General features: G+C 35.5%; 1 protein-coding gene across 4 annotated transcripts in view; it reads left to right on the top strand.

The window, feature by feature from the left end:
• The window catches only part of smtnb (smoothelin b), an 83,422-nt gene continuing 59,331 nt past the window's right edge, over positions 1 to 24,091 (top strand). For 2 of the 4 annotated variants that reach the window (XM_051895017.1, XM_051895019.1), the window contains exons 1-5: positions 3 to 384; positions 14,703 to 14,860; positions 15,008 to 15,086; positions 18,687 to 18,765; positions 18,844 to 18,920. In XM_051895017.1, the coding sequence (XP_051750977.1) occupies positions 322 to 384; positions 14,703 to 14,860; positions 15,008 to 15,086; positions 18,687 to 18,765; positions 18,844 to 18,920 (456 nt within the window). In that variant the 5' untranslated portion in view covers positions 3 to 321. Of the gene's footprint in view, positions 385 to 14,702; positions 14,861 to 15,007; positions 15,087 to 18,686; positions 18,766 to 18,843; positions 18,921 to 23,921; positions 24,014 to 24,091 lie in introns of those variants that run through there. The other 2 variants (XM_051895018.1, XM_051895020.1) reach the window with 2 other exon arrangements.

Here is a 24,091-nt window from a genome sequence, read left to right on the forward strand (position 1 = left end):
TGTGACTCCGAAGGCATGTAGTCTGACCGTCTGACGCTGCTGTGAACCGTGAAACGGTTGGAGTTTGTATGGAAACAAACGGCTGCCGTTCATTAACAAGGAGAGCTTTTAATTTTGAAGCTTTTTTTATTTAGACTGCTGAACAAGACGGATTGTTCGGGTTTTTGTCAGAGAGCATCTTCACAAAGAATACGAACCGAGACCTACTCTTTAGTGTAACGTTATTCACAGCGATCCTTTCTATTATGTGTATATGACGGTTTATTTAACGCGTATTTTAGACTCGTATCGAATGAGCTAGCCATTCATAGCGATAATAAAATGTCTGAGAAGATGTCAGAGAAGAGATACTCCAGCATGGATGAGTCCTCGCTCCGCAATCTGGTAAGTTCAGCTCTCACAAATGTCACTTTTTTAATTATAACAGGCATTGATTAGCTTTAGCATCACTAAACAGGATTCTTTACTAATAATGCTAAAAACAATGGTACGTGCTTTATCTACTGTTCACATCTGTATGATAAAACTGCTAGTGTAAACATAATGTTCGAACTCAAACACGTGCCATGTTGTAAAGTGGTTAAAAATTAACGAGATCCGTTTGAAAAGCTTCTTATTGTTCAACCTTAACAATGACAAGGATGATTGCTACCAATAATGTGTATGTGTGTGTGTGTGTGTGTATATATATATATATATATATATATATATATATATAATATAGGGAATTCAAGTATCAAAAAAATCATATTTAGATGTCTGCATCAATAGAAATTTACAAAAGTGATTTTATATACATAGAAAGCACATTAAGTGCAGGTAAAAAAGAGAATAAAATGTCAAAATGTGGGTGAAATAATGTTCCATTGTCATTAAGTGTTACACTTATAAAATATATAAAAGAATAAGTGAGCATACTAAATTTTATTGCATTTTAAATGAGTAAAAAAATTTTGCTGACAAATGGGCAAAACCTAGGATAGTGGCAAAGTTTAAAAATTAGCGTTTGGGGTAAAAGTAATTAATCTTTAATATGGCATAAATAGATTTTTTTGCTTTAAATATCCCTGACAAGATTGTTACACTAAATTAGTGGGTGTCTTCTGTAAGTCATGGTAAAAATATATGATATTTAATTTTTGCTCAGAAAAAAGAAACAAAAAAATTAAACAGCACCCAATCTGATGTATTGAAAAACAACAACAATTCATTGCTGTATTACACTTATTGTTTTGATGCTTGAAAACCCTTATATATATATATATATATATATATATATATATATATATATATATATATATATATATATATATAAATATGGGTCGTATGATTAAAATTATGTTTTAATAAATGGCCGCTGTGCTGGCATTACATGACCATTCATGTCATAGAGATGAGCACATTAATAATATAATTATCTTTGCGTAATGTAGCATTTTCAGACAGTCCTCAAGGCGTTTTACAAGCTGAACGAACACAATAAACATACTACAGACACAACATGAGTCAGCAGCGCAGTCTAGAGTGATGGCACAGATGTGTGTGACCCACCAGACAGTCCAAACAGAACGAGTGTGAGTGGAGAAATGAAATGTCTAAACAAACAGTCACACATTACAGTGTGAGTCAGTGTGTGCAACATGAGACGGATAAAAACAGACGAAACCAAACAAACAGATGAGGTGTGAAGAAGCAGGAGATAATAAACAAACTTCATGCATACAGGTGGATAGATGCCAGTATAAAGTCCCAAATGTCTGGGATGAATTAGAGTATGCAAAACACATATATAATTGCACTATTAACCTTTAGGCCTAGATATACTTCAAGCGAAATCGAAGAATGAACTAGTGTGATGTCATTTTTAACAGTTTGAAGCTTGTTTGGAGATTGCCAAAGCGAACTTTTCGGAAAGGTTTGTTCCGGCTGGTAAATGCCTTCGGACTACCATTGATCCATAGTGATTATGTAATAGGTGGATCTGAGACTCCGCCGCCTTTGACATGGAAATCTTCTCTGGTTAATTTCTTCTGTTCAGTCCATCGAGGTCAGACACGAGTTAAAACATGAGCACACTGGAGAGCTGCTGTATAGCAGAAACTGAAGTTGTAATTTTATTTAAAAGCGACAATGGAACTGTTTTTATGTTAATTCTGTAAAGCTGCTGCTTTAAAGCAATCTATTGTATAAAGTGGTATATAAATAAACGTGACGTGACTGGAGTGCTGAATTGCAGAGCTTGTGCAAACATATCCTCATCGCTGTGATGCTTTCTTAACTGCTGTTTTCTCACTGCTGTCCTTTTTGTTGTGCGCTTATCTTGTTATTGGGAGGAAACCGAACGCATATTTCCATATTAATCTAAACGTCACTCCCTAACAGTATACACACATTTGCTGACAGTATACCACAGCTTGCATATTTTAAACTTCTTTTTACTCCTAAGCAAAGGATGAAACAGAACTCTGCCGTGAGAACGGGCCTGTATCCGTTCCAAGTGAACAGCAACACCTTCGAAGTACAGTTTTACTTTTACTAGTCTTTAAAAAAATGACATCTGACTGGTTTCTCTTGAGTCAGTGCAGTGGCGGTCTTGATGCCTTAGGCGAGATATGAGGTGCTTGGAAGGGAAGAAAGTGGTGGGTGGAACGGAGAGCAGTTGTGTGGGAATGGGATTGTGGGAGCAGCGTTAGACAACGAAGATGCCCTATACGACTGCCTGTGCCGCTTATGCCAGGATCCGATACTGGAGTGAAAGCATTGCAAAGTGCTACGTCTGTAAAAACCACTGCATTCTTGTATATTGGGAATATATCAAAAAAATTATCAGGAGTTTGCGTATCATATATGCTTTTATGTGTGGAAAACATACATGAGAATAAACACATTCTGCAGGCTGCAGCTGAACAAAATTGGATCAAGTTGATGAGTTGTGTCTCAGTTATCAATGTACTCAGGCATTCTGCTTTCGTGGGCAAAATACTGAAGAATTCAGGTTTATTACAAAGATAAGACAAATATTTATTCAAATTCTGCCAGTGGAATTTCCTATTCATTTGCAGTTATGTGATATTACATAATGCTCCAATGTGAGCACAACATCACAGCGTTCAAACTGACAGCAAAATGAATGTTATTCGTAAGAAGTTTAAAAAAAAAAAAAAAAACTATTTGTATTGTGTCGATTACATGCCATTTGTTCAAATTAATTTTTTGTAAAAGTTCCTACAAATTGGTAATATAGATCGAGAAGGGACTCAAAAATATAGGAAAAAGCTTAAATTTTAAAAAACTAAACATGCCACTCCACGTTCAAGCAACATTAAACTGACTGCAAATGGAAAGCTATATGATAGGTTTGTTAATTAGTACTGGGATAAATGGTTCAAGTGTTTCACAGACCAAATTGCCTTGGAGGTTGAAAAACCGTTGTCCCTAAAATAATTACAGCATATGCCATCATGCAGTTTCTGAAAAGAGCAAATGTGGAGTCAAAGCTGACAACTTTTCAGGATTGTTCCTAATAGAAAATTTCCAATAAAGGATGGCGTCACAAATTCCTACAGAATTGAATAATCACTTTGAGTCATGAGCTTCATAAAGCTAAATTGTAAGGCATGGGTTAAACTGTCAATGCATCAGGACTCATAACACAAAGCACAAAACCTGCATTCAGAGCAATAGGGAAAAATAAATACAGCCCTTTATTTTCAACCTTATTTCACTGTGCATAGTTACGTTTGGAAAGGGCACCCCATTGGAAAAATCAGGTCATGCCAGCATGAGGTGCTTAGGCTAATTAGGCTGACTAAAACTAGGTGGTACATAGTTTTGTTGGTGGTTGTTGGGTCTCAACCAGCTTAGCCATCTTGGTGGGCCAAGGCCAAGCAAGTTAACCTAGGCCAAAGCAGCTTTTAGAGCATTTAGACCAAATATCATCTAAAAATGACCAGCCTCGACCTGCTAGAAACTTTGCACATTAGGGATGTCAAATATCCAAGTAGTTTGGAGCTGAAGTCAATAATCAATTTGTAAAAAAGTATTGAATTAATTCAATATGCTAGAGCTGTCCGATCGACAAGACGCATATCAAACGTGTATGGCAACATATGCTATGAAGATCTCTTGCGGCTGCTTGCTCTAATGCAGCTACATGTGTGAATAGTAAAATGGGCATTTTGACAAAGTGCATTTGGCTGTTATTAATGTAAACGGTCAGTCTGTTTCAAGTTGGTGGAATGTAAATAGGACTTGTATGTTAGATGGAAAGCCACTCACCGCTCCTCTTAAGTTCCTCATAATTAGTCATAAATAGCTGAAATGGCTTCATGACATTGTTTTAACTTATTTTGTTGACTGTTAGGCATATATATTTAATTTAAGAATTGTTGCATTGTGGTATTGGTATTAAATACTGACATCTTGGTATTGTGTGACAGTCTGTCAGATTCTATTAAAAGCTGGTTTTGGCTGCATATACACTTAAAGGATACATTCACTGATAACTGTTAAAAGTGTTGTGGGAACAGCTGTCTCCTACTGTGCAAAAACTCTCAAGATGTTCTCGACTCTAACAGTAACTGTAAACACTGCTAAACAAATCCAATTGAACCTTTATGTGAAGTTCTGAACTGAAGAGAGATTGAAAGTAGATTCCCACCTCTGTTGTCCTTCAAATAACTCAACACTACCCCCAAATCTCCCCCTTCAAATATTTTCCACTCTCCGCTCTTCAGAATGTTTGGATGTCACTGAGACACGATTCCACAGAGGTCAGGAGTGTCACAGTCCCTCATGGCTAGTGAAAATGTTGAGGTTTCTCCAACTTTCTTGCTGACCACCACAGGGCTTATTTTTAGTTTTTATAGAAACACGTGTATAAAAAAAAAAAAAAAAATTATGCACCGTAAATAAAAAGGCCATTTTGTTAAAGATTGTGAAGTTTCAATTAGTTTTTCATTAGATATGTTTATTTGCTTTAATAGCTGTTCTCTTAAACTTGGATGAAGGCATTTCCTGATTTCATCCCTATGGACTAAATAGTCAGCTTCTGTTTATGTAGAACTTGGAGGGAGAACAGAATTGTCATTCAAGTCTGATAAACTGTAGTGTCAATCTTTGTTGTTTTTTTGTGACCTCTACATATTTTTTTTTTACCAAAACATTAAAATGAATATCAATCTCCATAATGCAAAAATGTAGAAGCAGATCAGATTATTAAAGTCTAAATATAGGCTTTATTTGTGTCATTGTTATGTTTAAGTCATGCCCTGGGCAGATTGACTGCGATCTCATCGCTGGAGGTCGCCAAGAATATGTGTAGTAGTGGATACCCTGATGTTATAGCAGCACAACTGCCATAACTTCTGGTCACAAATGGCACATATTTTCTTTGGCAATAAATTGGTGCCATTCTAATCTGAAAATCAGTTTTCTTGCAGCTAGAAATTAACATTCTGGATGAGAGTATTTGTAGATGTAGATCATTTGTGTAAACTGAAAGGGTTTGTTCATCCAAAAAGGAAAATTCTGTTTATTTTACTCACCCCCATGTGGTTTGAAAATCCACACAACCAAAATGCTGATGCTTCAAAATGTTTATATGTGAATAAAAGCCTAAATTAAATCTGTTCATCATATAAAGCAATCAAATCTCTTCAGAAGACTTTGATTAAACCACTCGAAACTTTTAGATGAGATTTATGATCTCTTTATGAACTTTTTGAAGTGCCAAAGGTTTGGGTGTGTAGACATTCAATGAAGGGACAGAAAACTCAGGTTTAATTAAAAAGTTCTTGTAGGTTTGGAATGACAAGGATGAGTAATTGATGACAGAGTTTTCATTTTGGGTGAACTAGCCCTTTAAAATTTGGCATATGGGTCGGTGCCGATAACCTCGTGGGCAGCACGCCGACATATATCGCTGTTGCGACCCGAGTTTGAGTCCCGGCTCACGGACCTTTCCTAGAAAAAGAAAATGGATATATGGAAAACAATCGATCATACCCTCGGAATAAATGGTGAGAAGTATTAACGATGAGATTATGCCAGGCTAGCAAACAGTGTAACGTAAAATTACCTCAGATATCCAGCGCTAGTTTCGACAACATTGTCTTGCTTCCTTTGAAGTTGCAGTGAAAAAGACTAGGCGTTGTTTTTGTTCTACTATATTGACTTTGTCTGGTAAATTCACTGTTAGATTAGATCGATTACACTAGCTATTCACTCGAAACATAGCATGCTGAGGACATCTGCTGGTAAAGCCGTGTAAATGCAACAAGAACAGCAAAAACATGTTGTACACACTTTGAAACTGCAGCGCGTGAGCTTAGAATAAACAGAGCGTTATCGTTTGTTGGTGTGGACGCAAATATAGTTATCGTTATAGTTATCATTCTTGGTGCGAATGGGCCTTTACTGTCCTATCATAATAAAAAAAAAAAAATCTTATAAAAAAGAAAAGAAAAAAATTGGCATATGGATAAACCCACGTCACATGGCCAACTGTCACTTATAAAAATCGAATGGCTTCTGCTGAACAGACCTTTGGAAAGAACGCTCAGATCAGTGAGGATTTTTCTTTTTCACATCCTGACTGTGGTGGATAGCGGAGCATCTGATTTAGCATGTCATGATTCATGTTGTCATGTGACTTGACATCTGCTGTCCTTTGACTGCTCAGGTGCTGGGTGAGATAATGCAAGAAGTTTAAAAGAGATTTCAGGAACAGGACTGGGAGTATTGTCCAGGAAAGTCAGGATATGTATTTTTGCATATTTCTGAGCAGTCGCTCATTGGGACCAAAGATTGGGTTTAGCAAGTAAAATTAGAGCAATTTTTTCCAAAGCTGCCTAGTGCACTGTGCCCCATCTTCCATTGTTCAGGCAAACAGGTAGTCCAAACTCATGTTATTGTTGAGTGCTAGTGAGCTCTGCAATCCCTACCACCAGCCAGCACCCCCAACCACACCTCTTTTAGCTATAAAGAAAATAAAACTCCACAGAAACATGATGTTGTTTTTGTTGTTGGAGTGATCGTTTATTCTTTTTGTAAAAATCACTGATATAACATTGTATCCATTCACCTGATACATTCTCTAAATCTTCTTGTTGTCATTTTCTTCAGCAGCAATTCTTTGCTTATTTGAGTCAATATTTTTCAAAGATTTAATGGTGGAAATATTGGGAAATCCAGCAATTAATTTTTCCTTGGAGTTTCTCATTGTTGCCGTCCAGTACTTTGTAAGCATGATTTTGTGTCCTGTGATCCCTGACCCTGAAAATGACCTTAAATCCACCATTCAGATCAGTTTTTATATAGAGACCTATGATTAGTCACCTATATAGTTGACTAATCATTCAAATAACCCAACTATTGGTTAGTTTTGAAAAAATATAATTTTGTTCATCCCTATATTAGGTCAAGTGACGCTGCTCTATCCAAACTATTTATAAATAACATTTTAAGAGGACTTAAAGCTTGTTTTGTTTGAGGGCTTTACATGTGGAAACAGCCCTTCTGTTCTGAAAATTGTACTTTGAAAAGCTTCTTTTAGCTTAGATGTACCACAAACGTCAACAAAACTTGCATGTGTGGTCCTTCGTATAGTGCTGAACTATTATTGTAAAAGAGGGCATTAAATATATTCTTAGATTTTTGCGTTGGAAAGGAAAATCCCACATTTGATGACTACCTGAATACCAAAAACACACTATTAAGACTGTTTGAATAACCTAAATGAACTTGGATTTCCTTTGGAATGTTTTAAGGAAGTAACGTCTAGGAAAGGGAAATGTTTATGTTGGGTCTCATTGAGATGGTAAGTGTTTCAGGTCATTGCTCATCTTCCTGAATGTGTGTCACTAATACTCTCATTATCTAGCTCTCCTTCTTTGACCTTCACTGCTCTCGTTTAGCCTGCATCACAGTCCAGGGGCGGGGTTATGAGGCCTGTGTCCTTATATGGGCATACTCACTCTGAGGCTGGAATGGACTGCTGATTCACATCTCTCTCACTCTCTCTCTCTGTATCTCTCTCTCACTGCCTTTGCATCTGTTTCCATCACTAAGATCGATGGAAAATTGGAAGTTTCCATCATTCCTACCTTCATTTCCCAAGGACAAAGCTTTCCAAAAGAAGTGAAACTGTTGAATTATTGGACTATTAATTATTATTAATGGTTTGACTCATAACTGTACCGTTTAGAAACAGTTGGTTAGTTAATATTGATAAACTCAGTCTTTTCCACATAGTAGTGTCACTACATGGCAGACACAAATGCGCACATTCATATCAGATTCATTTTCACATATGAATGAGGATATCGGAATCCATGTGTTTTTTTCCTGCTAACACATTCTTGGGTCATGTCCGATCTGTGCCACATGGGTTGAACCGTGTAATGTAAATGCGTAATTTTGGCCAAAATGCATACCTTAGAGTAACTAGATCATGCTGGTCATCTCCAAGACATGTTGGATCCCGATTACACCTGTAGTTACTACTGTTCACTTGTGATCGGACCACCTGAGAGGACTGCTAATACCAGATGTGAATGCGCTCATCCTTGCATGGTGCTCGTCTACTGCGTTTCCATCTGTTCTCATAATCAGGGAATATTCAGTAGAGAAAAACTCTTGCAGATTGTGTGCTTTAGCAATACCAAAAGCAAGTGTCATGAATATTTGAACGCTTGAGCTGCCAAACAGCTGCTTTTGCATTTGTTTCTCCATGCTGTCACCACCTTTCCTTCCAACTTCAAAATGTTGAATGATGGTAAAATATTGAAAGAAGTTAAGATAAGAGACAAGAATGATGGCACACCTTCCTAGACCAACCTGTTTTAAAATAGAGAAAATCAGACTTGGATTCGCTACTGCTCAGAGATGATTGCAGGGACTTTTTGTGCTATGGTCACAATACTTTTGGCATTAATGCAAACAAGTTTATTTTTCACACTCAAAGACATAACTGTCATTTGATATAATAGCGTAATGAAAGAATATAGAATACACACCCTCATGTCATTTCAGACCTGTAAGACTTTCTTCTGTGGAACACAAAGGGAGATGACTTGCATTTTCATTAACTGAAAAATGTATGAAGAGTTTTTTACTCTTTGTGAGATTTCAGGGTTACTTTAGGTTATTAAATTCTAGCTCACCTCTCAAGCTAAACTAATGATGTCTATGACCACTTAAAATTAAAAGTAGAGAGTTTAATGTTTAATTTGACCACATAAGTTTAATAGTAGATTATTTAGTGTTGATTAATATGGTTCTGTTTGTTTAAATTAAGTGTTCACAAAAAGTTTTTCACTCAAAAGCCTTGTCATTCTTCACAAAGGGTATTTAATATGGATGCATTGATAAGACATAGGAAGTCAAATCCACCCAATACACTTGTTTCCTACTGATGATAAACCATTGCCACATACCCTCCAACAACTTTTTTTTTAAACTGGGTATGCAGTAACATCCTAACCACACGTAGAAAGTCGGGATATCAGTTTACAGCAACATTAATAATTGATTTTCATTCAAATTAATGATCAATTAATCGATTAAGCTTCAACGTTAATACTAATCTAGGGGTGCATGATTTGGAGAAAAAATCTAATTGCGATTTTTCTGGTTAAAATTGTGATTTGTGATTTAAAATGCAATTTTATAAAAAAAAAAAAAAAAAAAAAAAAAAAATATGTATAAACAATACCAGGCTTGTTTTGCTTGTTTGTAGGGCTGCACAATTTGGCCGAAATTTTGTGCTAATATAATTATTTTTATTATTATTATTATTATTATTATTATTATTATCATTATTGCTAAATAAAAATATTAAACCAAAGAAGAAATATTACTGTTGTAATAACTTTCATGATTAAAGTATTTAGCATTAGTATTTAATTATAAATATAACTATAATAATTAGAAAATAATATTTAAAACTTGTATGACAAAATTTGGGGTTACCTGTTAACATGCAAGCAGTATGTCTATAAATCATTAGAAAGGTCTAAGGATTTATTATCAAATATTATATTATGATGATAAAAATCTGTCTCAATAATTTCTTTATTTTTGTCAGGAGGTATGCAAAATCAAAAATGGAGTCCATGTATTTAATATGAACTACGTGCCTCTAATGCATCCACTGTGGAAAAAAAACCCTGTACACTTATGTACGCTGAAGAAAAACGTATTGATTATATGTTCCCCTCAAAGTTCTTTAGAGAGAGGAATTGTTTTTCCTATTTTTACCCTGAATAGGATTGAGTGAGCTTTACTTGGCGCTAAACATGTCTGTTTCATACTGGACGCCGGAGGGCGCCCTTGAGCAGATACTCCAAATATTCCAAATATACCATATAACAAATGCTGTTTCAGGAAATCCCCAATGGGCATCATGCTATCACTGTGACTGAATAAAAAAAAAAGGTAAAAAACGCTTTGATTAATTAAACATGAATAAAATAAACAGACGACTTCAACAATACATGGTTTATATGTTTTCTTCTAGCCTTCTCGGGTATTTCTGTAATAATAAAGTATATTTATAATCCAATGCTAATCAAAATGCTATTTCAAACACTCAGCTGACGTTATGAAGTGAGTTTGGAGTAAAAACACATTAATTGTTGTCTTTTGTTAGAAAAGAAGTTCATAAAGGCTTCTCATGTTTGGAAAGTTTGTATATTTGATGTGTGTTGCTTTTCACTAACACGCTGTGTACATATTTATATAATTAAAAATCGCAGCTTTGCGATGTCATAATCGCACTAAGCCAAATCGTGATTTCGATTCGATTACGATTAATCGTGCAGCCCTAGCTTAATCGATGAAATTGGTTACGGTGATTAATTGATCATTGATTAAACATTAACATCCCTCACAAGCAGTAAACTGTATATAGGCGAAGGGCATCAGCTTTAGACAAACTCGAAGACACAGGCCAAAATTTAAAAATTAGTTTAAAAAATAGTTAGTTTTCCATCAGTGTTGCCAAATAATGTGTAATTTGTGTGTCAAAATGTGGAAGAATTTTTTTTTTTTTTTTTCTGTGGATTTTCTCAAATCTTGGAAATATGCAGTTTTAGTTTTATTTTCTAGGACCTTTTTTTTTGTTAAAGGGTTAGTTCACCCAAAAATGAAAATTCTGTCATTAATTACTCACCCTCGTGCCGTTTTACACCCATAAGACCTTTGTTGATCTTCGGAACACAAATTAAGATATTTTTGATGAAATCCGATGGCTCCGTGAGGCCTACATAGGGAGCAATGACATTTCCTCTCTCAAGATCCATTAATGTACTAAAAACATATTTAAATCAGTTCATGTGAGTACAGTGGTTCAATATTAATATTATAAAGCGACGAGAATATTTTTGGTGCACCAAAAAAACCCCAAAATAACGACTTATATAGTGATGGCCGATTTCAAAACACTGCTTCATGAAGATTCGGAGCGTTATGAATTAGCGTGTCGAATCATGATTCGGATCGCGTGTCAAACCGCCAAACTGCTGAAATCACATGACTTTGGTGCTCCGAACCGCTGATTCGACACGCTGATTCATTATGCTCTGAAGCTTCCTGAAGCAGTGTTTTGAAATCGGCCATCACTAAATAAGTCGTTATTTTTTTTTTTTTTTTTTTGGCGCACAAAAAATATTCTTGTTGCTTTATAATATTAATATTGAACCACTGTACTCACATGAACTGATTTAAATATGTTTTTAGTACCTTTATGGATCTTGAGAGAGGAAATGTCATTGCTCCCTATGTAGGCCTCATGGAGCCATCGGATTTAAACAAAAATATCTCAATTTGTGTTCCGAGGATTAATGAAGGTCTTACAGGTGTGGAACGGCATAAGCGTGGGTAATAAATGACAGAATTTTCATTTTTGAGTGAACTAACACTTTAATTGATATCTGGCAACAGTTTATTGGTTTTCCACTTGGGACAGCAATTTTTGTAGGTTTTTTTTTTGCGGTAGTCGGCGTTACCGGGTAACCAATTACATTACTTGGCCACCACGGCAATGCCCCCACTGTTGTTGTTTTTTTTTCTTTTTTTTTTTATATAGACATAAAAACCATTTCAGTTTGACAATGGATGCTACAATTATAAACTGAAAGCGTCTGCTCTGCTCCATACAGCACGAGCTGCAGAGTCGCAGCAGGAGTCAGATTTTTATCACGTGAAGAGAGTTAGGAGAGATGACTGACAGGACGATGGCGGAGGATGTGGTGCGTTACAGATCCTGAGGGTCACTGACAAATATCTTATCTTTTAAAATGTGAAATCAGAACTACCACTCCCTATACACAGAGTACACGTGATCGTGCATTCAAAAGTGAAAAGCAAGCAGCCGAGTGTGTATTCAAAAGCGATTTTAATACCCCGCATATAGATAGCGGCTCCCTGATGCCCACAAATTATAGGCCTATTCACAGAGAACACTTGATAGCAAAATTCAAAAGTGAAAATTGAGCAAGCATTCAAAATATCCAACAGATTGGGTACAGATTTTCTAGCACATTAAAAGCTATTGTGCATCTGCTGAATCCCTCTGTAATGGAAACACTACCATTTGGCACTGGAATAATTTGAGAACAGCAGCATGCGTGTTTCCAACATTTTATTATACAAATATGGCTCTGTTATGTAGAGCACTCGCAGATTATACTGATTACATGCCGTTGCTTTAGAGTGAATATAGACCCCTTATTATTCACCTGCTGTACAGATGACCTGCTTTTGTGTCTTCATCTGGACATTCCAGGTCATGTTCTCAATTAGAGGGAGTTGGGTAATATGTGTCGGTCGGTAAATGTGTCACTCTCTTAAACTAGGCCACTGTGCACAATGTTTGTCATGTGAACTAAAAATGTGTGATCCTTTTAATTATTTTAGCAAAGTACCTGGCAGGTAAAATGAATTTTATGTCAAAACAAATTTATCTAAAAATATACATCATGTATGTTCGCCAGTTACCATAAAACTACTCTAAATATGCTGAGTTAAAAACAACACAAGTTGGGGTAAAAATGGACAAACCCAGCAATTGGGTTGTTTTAACCCAGCGGTTGGGTTAAATATTTGCCCAACCTGCTGGGTAGTTTTTATTTAACTCAACTATTGTTTAAAAATTACTATATGGCTGGCTTAAAATGAACCCAAAATAGGTTGGAAATTAAAATTCAGACACATAATTACTAGAGACAACAAGAATAATCAAAAGGTGAACATTTATTAAGAAGCAGTTTAATAAATGTTTATTAATTATTATTCATTAAACTTAAAGGATTAGTCGACTTTCAAATAAAAATTTCCTGATAATTTACTCACCCCCATGTCATCCAAGATGTCCATGTCCTTCTTTCTTCAGTCCAAAAGAAATTAAGGTTTTTAATGAAAACATTCCAGGATTATTTTCTTTATATTGGACTTCACTGGCCTCCAAACGGTTGAAGGTAAAAATTACAGTTTCAGTGCAGCTTCAAAGGGCTTTAAACGAGACCAGACGAGGAAAAAGGGTTTTATCTAGTGAAACGATCGGTCATTTTCTAAAAAAAAATCTAAATGTATATGCTTTATAGGCACAAATGATCGCATCACAAGTGCTTCCACCAGAACGCGATTCCGTGTTCTTCAAAAAGCTCATGCTGTAAGTCCTACGCCTTTCCTATTCAACTTACGTAACGAACGTGGCGCCAGTTCTGTTTTTTCCGTAAGTTGAATAGGGAATGATTGAATAGTTTAATTTTTTTTTTTAGAAAATGACCGATCGTTTCGCTAGATAAGACTCTTATTCCTCGTCTGGTATCGTTTAAAGCCCTTTGAAGCTGCACTGAAACTGTAATTTTGACCTTCAACCGTTTGGAGGCCATTGAAGTCCACTATAAGGAGAATAATCCTGGAATGTTTTCATCAAAAACCTTAATTTCTTTTGGACTGAAGAAAGAAGGACATGGACATCTTGGATGACATGGGGGTGAATAAATTATCAGGAAATTTTTATTTGAAAGTGAACTATTTCTTTAATTGTTCATTTGTTCATTTATTAAACATATTAATAAATGTTAATTTCCAACATATTTTGGGTTCATTATAGTAATTTTTAAACAATAGTTGAGTTAAATACAATTTTGTCCATTTTCAACCCAACTTGGGTTGTTTTTAACCCAGCATTTTTTTTGTGTATTCAGTCATTATTAAATGTGTGTATAAAACAAATAACTATATTTGTATATATGTTTTTTATTATTATAAATAATTAAAATTATATAAAAAAATGTTTTTTATTATTATTTAACCCTTTTCTGGTTTGCATATGAATGAATATAAGAAAATGCCAGTAATGTGCTGCAAGAAATAAGACGAAAATAGAAGAAGAATGCATTGTTAAATAGTTTTTTTATATATATATATATATATATATATATATGTAGCTAATTTATGTTAATATTTCAGATGTCTTCATATTAATGAAATCTAAGTATTTCCATAATTTAACCAGTGTTATATTCAAACTGTAGCACGCATATTCTGAAATATAATTCTTTCTTTTTTTTTATCTCTGATCCCTGTGCCTAGAGGACAATGTAAATAAAAAGTGGCACAGCTTACCCCACAGACTGCTTCCCCAACATAATATATTTACATACTTTAAGCTTACTTGCTCTCTGTTTCTCCAGCTTGATAAAACAATCGACATAGACGAGCGGCGTCTGATCCGGACAGCGATTCGGGAGCTGCGGCGCTGTGAGATTGAGGAAATGGAGGCAGCGCTAACCAGTAAGCGGTTCAGACGTGCCCACCAACACAGACATGAGGATAAAGAAAACCAGTGCTGGTATGAAGAATTCTTTTTTTTTTTTTTTTTTTTTTTTAATTTATATGCCTTAATCTGCAGAAATCTGTTGTATAAAACACAATGAAACATTTTGCGTAGCATGAACCATTACATTTTGAATCTGAACTTGTTTGCTTGTATTTGCAGTCCTGATTTGACAGCTTCTTTAGACATGCTATCAGGGAAGATTCAGGCTATTCATGACATTGAAGAACTTACTGGACTGGTAAGGCCATGTATAAAGACATAAAATGTTTGTTAATGATGATCTTGTGTTGTTCCTGTCAACATTCCTTGAGTGTGATTGTGTTCGTAGTTTTCTGGAGATGAAGGCTGATAAGTGTTTTTGCCCTGCATGGAATGTTGTACTTTAAGTTCTTTGTTAGTGTTAAACAAAAGGCTGCAATGAGCTCATTCCAAATGAAGTCCTATTGTTCAACGTTAAAGTTTTATTGTTCTTTATATAAAAGGTGTATTGTTCCTGATGAAAGCAATGAATGGAGATTGACTAAAGTTTAAATTCTGTTTATCTGTGAATGCTGCCAAAGAACACATGCAAAGTGCATTCAGTTCTCTGTATAATGGGGTGTTTTCAGTGAAATGTAAATAAACTCTTACTTTCAGTAATGAGATGCTGGGCTGTAAAATGGTATATACCAGGGGTTTTCAATTAAAGTTCGGTCCGGTCTCTATATTTGCTTCCCAGCGGAGGTACGACAGTACTTCTATAGAATACTTATAAATTTCCATCTGGGCAGCAGTAATACTTTGTAAAAGAAAAAAAAAAATCCTAAATAGTCAACAAAGATGAGTATATGACAGATGAAAAATGTATTTGCTGCATTCTCGTTTTCTGCAGTGCTTTAGCGAAAGTATTAATCTATTTTGCTGCTCACTGTGTTTCTGCTACTGTTGTTAAAATAACCATGTCATCTGCAGCTCTTAATGTGGTGCTTTTGCATCTTTAGCAGGAGAGAGAAGCAGGGCTTGAAGCACACTTTGCTCGAGATAAAAATATTAGACGATACAGCGCCGAAAGATCATTACCATAAACAACCCTGAGCGCTTGTGGTGTGAACCGCTCCGTTGTTTTGATGCGCTGCTCACTTTAAACTGTAGAAATGGTAAAATTGTGCTACCGTTGCAGTTCACTGTTTGAGGAACCCTGGTATATACAGTACCATTCAAAAGTTTGGGTTTGCTAAGATTTTTTTATGTTTTTGAAAGAAATCTCCTTTGCTTGCCATTTATTTGATTAAAAAAATAGAGTAAAGGCAGTAATCGTGAAGTATTATTACAATTTAAAAGAAATGTTTTCTTTGTGAATATATAGTAATTTTATTCTTAAAGCTGAATTTTCAGCATCATTACTCCAGTCTTCAGTGTCACATGATCTTTCAGAAATCATTCTAATATGCTGGTTTGTTGCTCAAGAAACATTTCTTATCAATGTTGAAAACAGCTGTGCTGCTTTTTGTGGAAACTTGATGCAGTTTTTTAGGAGTCTGAATAGAAAGTAATGAGTGACTTTACTGTCACTTTTGATCAATTTAATGCATTATTGCTGAAAAAAAGTTGACATAAAAAAAAATCGTACTAACCCCAAACTTTTAAACGGTATTGTATTTTGCAACGATACAAATCTGCTGTACTGCAGTACATCCGTGTCTTTATTTTAAAAAGCAAGCATAAGTCTTTAAGCCGCAATCACAATAGACTTCACACAAAATTTCTATAGACACTGTAACAGTCGTGATATGACGTCACACTCTGTGGTGTCTTTTTATAGACATGAATTCAACTTACAACAAATAGTAATACATTATAGATGTAAAACTATTCAATCTACTCGACTTTACTGCAAAAGTATGCGTTCTTTTAATTCAGACAAGAGGTTACAGCGTGACCTATCGATCTTCTACTGGTCGCACGTCTTCATGTGATGCGAATTCCTTAGTCAGAATTGAAAGTCAGAATCACTGCAGATTTATTAGGTGTGTTCGACTTGAAGCGGCACTGTGCAGACCCATCGGTGTATGACATCAAAGCACCACAAGAGCAATTCGGAGCTTTATTTACAGTAATTACAACATGGCGTGAAAATCCAGAAAGAGTTCACCAAACTTGAACCTTGGAATGCAGTGTAATACGAAACTTTGGTCACGCTTTAGATTAGGGTCCAATTCTTACTATTAACTAACTATTAACTACGACTTAATCCTTATGGATTTACTGCCTCAATTAACTCCTAATTACTGCTGCTTAATAGTAATTAAGGTAGTGGTTAAGTTTAGGTATTGGGTAGGATTAAGGGATTTAGAATATAGTAATGCAGAATAAAGCGTTAATATGTGCTTTATAAGTACTAATAAACAGCCAGTATTCTAGTAATATGCTAATAAGAAACTAGTTAATAGTGAGAATTGGACCGTAAACTAAAGTGTTGCTGAAACTTTTCATATACACACTCTTAAACAACCTAATTTGCGTTGTTTTCAACCCAAGTGCTGGGCAAATATAGGACAGAACACATGTTGGGTTGATTTTACCCAGCAAGTTGGGTTGTTCATTTAACCCAGGGTTTGGTTTGGTTCATTTTTACTATAATACTAGCTTCTTTTTTTTTTTTTTTTTTTAACTTCAAACATGAATTAATGTTTACGGATTAACTTAAATCCTTAAACTTTTTTTAAAATACTCCACACAAGCACTGGTTTGCATGATAATTCCTTTATTTTCTATCATATTTCTATCATATTTTATAGTATAGCATATTTTATATCATTTTAATACATATTGCCTACATTTAAGCTCGTTTAACAAATATTAGAAGTAAAAATTAAACATTTAGAAGTAATTCAAGTGTAATCGACCAGTCTCTGTTGTCCTGTTTCCACTGTAACAGCGCTGGATCTCGTGCCAGAAATGGCTCGCATTTGGCGGGGGAACTGCTAACTTCATAAAATCATATGATAAAATCATAAATAAAAAAAAATTAGCACGCCAAAAGACCGACGCAGCACTCATTTAGGTGACTCACATCACACCCCTGTATGTTGCTTTGCATAAAATTAAACGATATAAAGAACAATAACGAATTTTTAGATAAAATAAAATGTACACAAACCTGCATTTTACTGAAGGCATGCACCAATTTGACGGAGCTGCACTGCTCTCTCCTGAAGAGGGCGCAAAAAGCTTGCGATAAATAACTCAACCCCTGGGTTATGTCATGTCTGACCCAGGATCTGGGTAACAGAAAAACTACCCAAACACTGGAAAAAATAACCCAAAAAAATGACTCAATCCAGAACTTGGGTAAAAAAAAAAAAAAGTTTTTTTAGAGTGCACTTGTGCGGTCTGATGCATTCGCATGCATTTGAATGGAAGTCAATGGAACGTAAAGTGTAGTGTGACAATTCATTTAGTCTACTCTACCATCTGTTACACAGTTGTGGGCACTTCCAGTGTAGACAGCTTCGTTGATTATAATGGGATAATGGAGTATTTTCTTATTACAACATTATTGGTAGTCGCACATGGAATTTATGTAGTTTTTCTGCTCTGTTCTTTTGCAGTAAAAAAAAAGACAGAAATGACTTAAATATAGTAAATGTGTTAAACAGAGTTGAGAGTACTACACTTCATCCAAGTTATATTGAGGAATCTGTATGATACCAGTTGCATTGAATTGTTTGAATTCTGTGGACATACACCAGCAATTCTGTGGCTGCACATTCTCTGTGGGTCTAAATATCAGTCATGTCAACCTAACTGCTGTTTTTGTGTCTTGCCCTCTATTTTTTTTTTCTTTCATTCTTTCAAGTTGCAAAGCACCAGTGAATATGAAGAGAGAAAACTCATTCGTGCAGCCATTCGCCGGCTGAGAGATGAGGAGATACGAGGTGAGATTGCATCTAAAGGGCTGGAAAAATATCTCTATATACGTCTGTGTGTTTACATTCCCCCATTCTCATTCATAGGAGCATTAGAGAAGGTTCAGACCGCTGGCCAAAGAACAGAGCGACGACAAAATCCTCAAAGCAGCTTTGACCTACAGGTGAGTAAATGTGGCGTGGTGAATATCAGGAGCAGTAAATCTCAGGGATAACTAGGCTGAAGTTTGTGTGGCTTAATGTGGAATGAGGAGAGATAAATCTGTAGACGCTCAACTGGAGATTGTTTTGGCCTTTTCAAAAGTTCAGGAATTCAATTAAAGTGGGAATTAGGGTCAGGGTTAGGTTTTATATTGTTTTTCTAATAATTTTGCACATGTAATCACAAAAAATCGTGTATATATGGAAAAGTATGTAATGAATATAATGGCATATCACTGCAATTTTGATTGATGGTCAGGTAGTGCAACACTTCTTTGACATCTCAAGTTCAGATGAATGCACCTTTATTATAAGTTTGTTTAAAGAGGACCTGTTAAGCTTTTTTATATGTGTGTAATGTTGCTGTTTGAGAATGAAAAAGGTCTGCAGATTTCCAGCTGGATTTATTCTCTATATCAGTTGCACTGTTTCTGAACTCCCTGAAACGCCTCCATTGTAGTTTTGAGTTTTCTTCCAAGAATTTAAAATAATTTAAAGGGGTCATGAATTGAGAAATGAACTTTTCTTTGAGCCTTTGATATATAAGAGGTCGTCGTACTATAAGAATATCCTGTAAGTTTCAGAACCGAAAACTCCTTGTTAGTCCAATAAAAGCTTTTATTGACACCAGACACAGCGAATGACTGATCCTGGAATGTGCCTGTCATAGATAGGTGAAACACCGCCTCCGCAGAAGAAATCAACGCCTACTTTATCATTGCAATGTTAGCCCCACCCACTGGTGTGTTAGTGAAATGAGGAGGAGAGAAGAGCGATACAGGACTAAAATAACATTACCTTTCAAAGGATCCTAATGCTAGGAATATGGTTATTTATTTTCAACAATGTGAATGTCTCAGTTGAGCTTTATTTATTGTATTCGGTACATTTCACTGTGGATTCTTTGGTAAACCAGTCGCATTTCGGCGCAGGCTTTGCAAACAGACTTTTAATGCAACGACATGTTAGTAACTGTGTTCATTCTACTGCCTGATCTGATATTAATGATTCATGTACAGTCAGATGTTCTTTGTCTATGAGTCAGTAAATCAAACCAGTGACTAAACACTCAACTTCACATAGTTTCTCTTAGAAGGATGAAAATGATCTGTTATTTAAACGGTGATTAAATTATATATTGAAAGCGATCAAAGAACGCTCCCTTTACAATCGCTGGAGCTGTCAATCAAACAGTGCGAGTTTATCACTGACTGAGCTCTGGACTCACGCCAAAACTCCCGTTTTATTCAACGAATCTCTTAGTTACATTGCGTTTACACTGTTAGTTATAATAAAAGCATTCGAATTATGAATTATTTTTGATGTAAAAATCCTACTAACTTTATAAGTGCACCCCAGGGAACATAAAACAACAAAACAACACAGTTCATGACCCCTTTAAAAAAAAATTCCATGCAAGGTATACGCAAAATAAAGGGGCTGGGCCTGGTTGAGTTAGTTAGTAGTGTGTTGAAACTCACAGTTTTGGTAAGAGCATATGACATTGGCTCTAGAAACATTAGTTGATTTAAATAGTTAATGAAGATAATTCTTGTAGTTAAATGCAATTTTGTTGTTAGTCCCCTATTTACACCAAAATATAATACCTAAAATGTATGAATTTATAGAAAAACTGTTGAAAATATAGCGTTTTCTGAATTATGCAAATAGGTGTACTGAATATGTAAGCAACCTTCTGTCCTCTCTCTTTTTTTGCTTTCACTTTCTTTTCATTCCAATTTCCCATATGACACACACACACACACACACACACACACACACCTTTGTTCCTTATTGACTTTAATGTGTTAAGAACACAGATCTCTCTGCTGACTAAAATGTGGAGAATGTTAAAAATGTGCTGCTTCTTTCACCTTAATCTGCCCTTGTCCTCTCCACGCCTCCTTGTCAAATTTGTTTATTTTATTTCTTAATCCTCAAGTTACTCCTCTCTTTCCACTGCTGTTTCTCAGGCATTATCTCAGTGAGTTTTGAGTAAACATTAGCACCCTTACCTGTATATCAGTTTATAACTGTTAGTAATATTACCCACATCCAACTCGTAGAATGCCTAGTACATGTAACAGGTAACCTTGGGCAACTGTATAAGGAGATCCAGTGTGAACATATTATCACTTATTGAATATCATATCTTCTTATATCTTCACAAGCAGCTTTTCAATGAGGAAAAAAGCCTCATAAGGCAATATGGCACAGGTTATTTATATGTCACAGAGGATATGTAACAATGAGTTTGCCATCAGCATTTGAAATTTAATGCAAAACTTCCTGCCCATCTTCTTGCAGTTGATGCTCAGTACAATGGCAACACACAAAGCACACATAAGATGCTGTTTGCAAGATTCTATTACTTAGAACAAAATTAGCCTTTAATCCAATGTTCTTGTTGGACAAGGCCCTGTTATTTTTGCATCTGTTGTTCTCACAGTTTTTAAATGAAAACTACTTTTGCTTTACTTCTTTGGCCATGAGCTTAGAACGAACAAAGCTTGAAAGCTTTGGTAGGGTAGACAAGATGTTAACAATAGTTCAAGATAAACACATAAACACATGTTCAAAAGCTTGGGGTCAGTAAGATTTTTTTTTTTTAAAGTTTTAATTCAACAAGGATGTATTGAATTGAACAAAAGTGACAAAGACTTTTAAAATGTCACAAAATATTTATATTTTAAATAATTGCTGTTCTTTTGAACTTTCTATTCATCAAATAATACTGTAAAAGAGCATCATGTTTTCCACACAAATATGAAACAACACAACTGTTTTCAACATTGATAATAAGAACCATTACTATTAATTGAACACCAATAATGATTGATAATGACCGAGCAGCAAATCAGCGTTTTACAATGATTTCTAAAGGATCATGTGACACTGAAGACTGGAGTAATGATGCTGAAAATTCAGCTTTGACATCACAGGAATAAATTACATTTTACTATATATATACACATAGAAAACAGCTATTTTAAATTGTAATAATATTTCACAATATTACTGTTTTTACTGTGTTTTTGATCAAATAAGTGCAGCCTTGGTGAGCAGAAGCGGCTTAAAAACATTTAAAAACATTAAAAACATTTAAAAACATTTTCTTACCAATGCTAAGTTTTTAGTGTAGGTGCAAATATTGTCTGATGTTTCTCAGTGTGCCAAAACAGGCATCTGTGCATCAGAATAATTCAAACTAGCTAATTCAATCCAGTTGTAATTTCTTTTTGCTGTAATCAGCACTTTCAACCAAGCAACCATGAGCTGCAATCTCCATGATGAGGAAGTTTCAGCAAAGGATAACTGGATTTCCAGCACCAAAAATCCCTTGCAGTAGCTTTGCTACTAGATTTATTTATGGAGAAGAGAAAAAAAATGCCCTGTACAGCTATGATCAGCTGTTCCTCCGCCTTGGCTGAGCTTTCAATGTTGTTACGGAGAGGGTGAGGTTGATTGGTTAGTTCTTGTCACATGACCTGTGGTGCACTTGAGGCGTTTCACTTGAAAAGTTGATATTTTTTTCATCTCGCTGCGGAGTAGACTCACTTGTAAAAAACGAGTGCGTCACAACACATGACCGTCATGACGGCGTTGCTCTCTATCTATCTCTATCTTCAGAACACAAATTAAGATATTTTTGATGAAATCAGAAGTTTTTTTTATCTCCCATAGAAAGCAACAAAATTTCCACATTCAAGCTCCAGAAAGGTACTAAAGACATTGTTAAAATAGTCAACGTGACTACAGTGGATTAACCTTAACATTATGAAGCGACAAAACAAAAATAACGACTCTATTCAACAATTTCTTCTCTTCCCTGTCAGTCTTCTACGCTATTGATGTAGTAAACACAATGCAGCGCTTCCAGGTTCTACGTCAGAAGAACGTGACTCATTATTTGCCAGCTCTTGCACATGTGTCGTGCTGCTCATGTGAACAGCGTCGGCCAATACTGAGCCAGCGTTCTGACATGAACACAAAACCTGCACTGTGTTTACAACATAAACAGCGTAGGAGATTCTTTTTTGAACTAACCCTTTAAAATAATGAACTTTAGCGTGCAAAAGATGCAACATGTGAATGGCCCCTAAGTCTTCTGTAGATAAACAATAGCTAAGGAACTAGTGTTTTAATATAACTATATTATAAAACTGTAGCATTGATTCATACTGGAAATAGAATAAAGATAACATAGTAAAAATGCAGATTTGATTGCTTTTATCGGCCATATCTTTCATATTTAACAGTGACAATGCAGTCTATATTGTGCCACTAATTACAGATAAAATGTGTTGAAAAACAGGCCTGAATAGAAGAATGGCCTCTTGTACATTGCTGATATTTACATCTGCTTTGTTTACAGTATTTTACTTTTGTCCCCGTCCCAGTGTGAGCGTTTTCCATTGTGTTGTCTGAGTGATTCCCTCGTGTTTACCAGCAGAATTCTTGCCTTTTGAACGTTTTCCTTCTGTGACGTGAGGTCTGTGCGTATGTGCTTTCATGTTTTGTGTTATATCTCAGTTTGACATCTTTTCCTGTGTTCAAAGATTAGCTTTGGGAATCATGGGACTCCAGTGTGGAAGCTGTGGAGGATGTTTTGACTCAACTTTGATATAGTTTTTAAACTTTGGAATTATTATTAGATATAGACTGTTTATGAAGGTCTGAATATGAAGTTGTTCTAAAACAATATTTATAATTATATGATTATTTTGGAAGTTTTAGATTGTTTTTATGACACATGAAGGTGCAAAGTTTGAAACTGAGGGGTCCGTGGCTGCGGTTTGTCTGTTGACCTGCAATATAATGAAAGGCAAGAGACTTGAGTTAACCAGGAAGGGTGGGATATGGGGAGGAAGAGAGTGGGAGTGGTCAGGAAGAAGGGGGAGTGGCCAGTGTGATTATGTGTGTGTGTGTGTGTGTGTGTGTGTGTGTGTGTGTGTGTGTGTGTGTGTGGTACCCGGAGCTCAGTGACTGAGTCCTGCTTTTTATGTGCCGTACACACGTGTGGATTGAGAGCTTCATATAGGAACTCCAGAAGAAGGTAAATTACTCTTTCATAAAGGGTTTTATAATATATTACTATAAATATTGTGCTGTTGCCATAAGTGCTGTTGCTTCA

Source organism: Ctenopharyngodon idella, chromosome 5 (assembly GCF_019924925.1).
Source record: "Ctenopharyngodon idella isolate HZGC_01 chromosome 5, HZGC01, whole genome shotgun sequence".
NCBI classification, from domain to species: domain Eukaryota; kingdom Metazoa; phylum Chordata; class Actinopteri; order Cypriniformes; family Xenocyprididae; genus Ctenopharyngodon; species Ctenopharyngodon idella.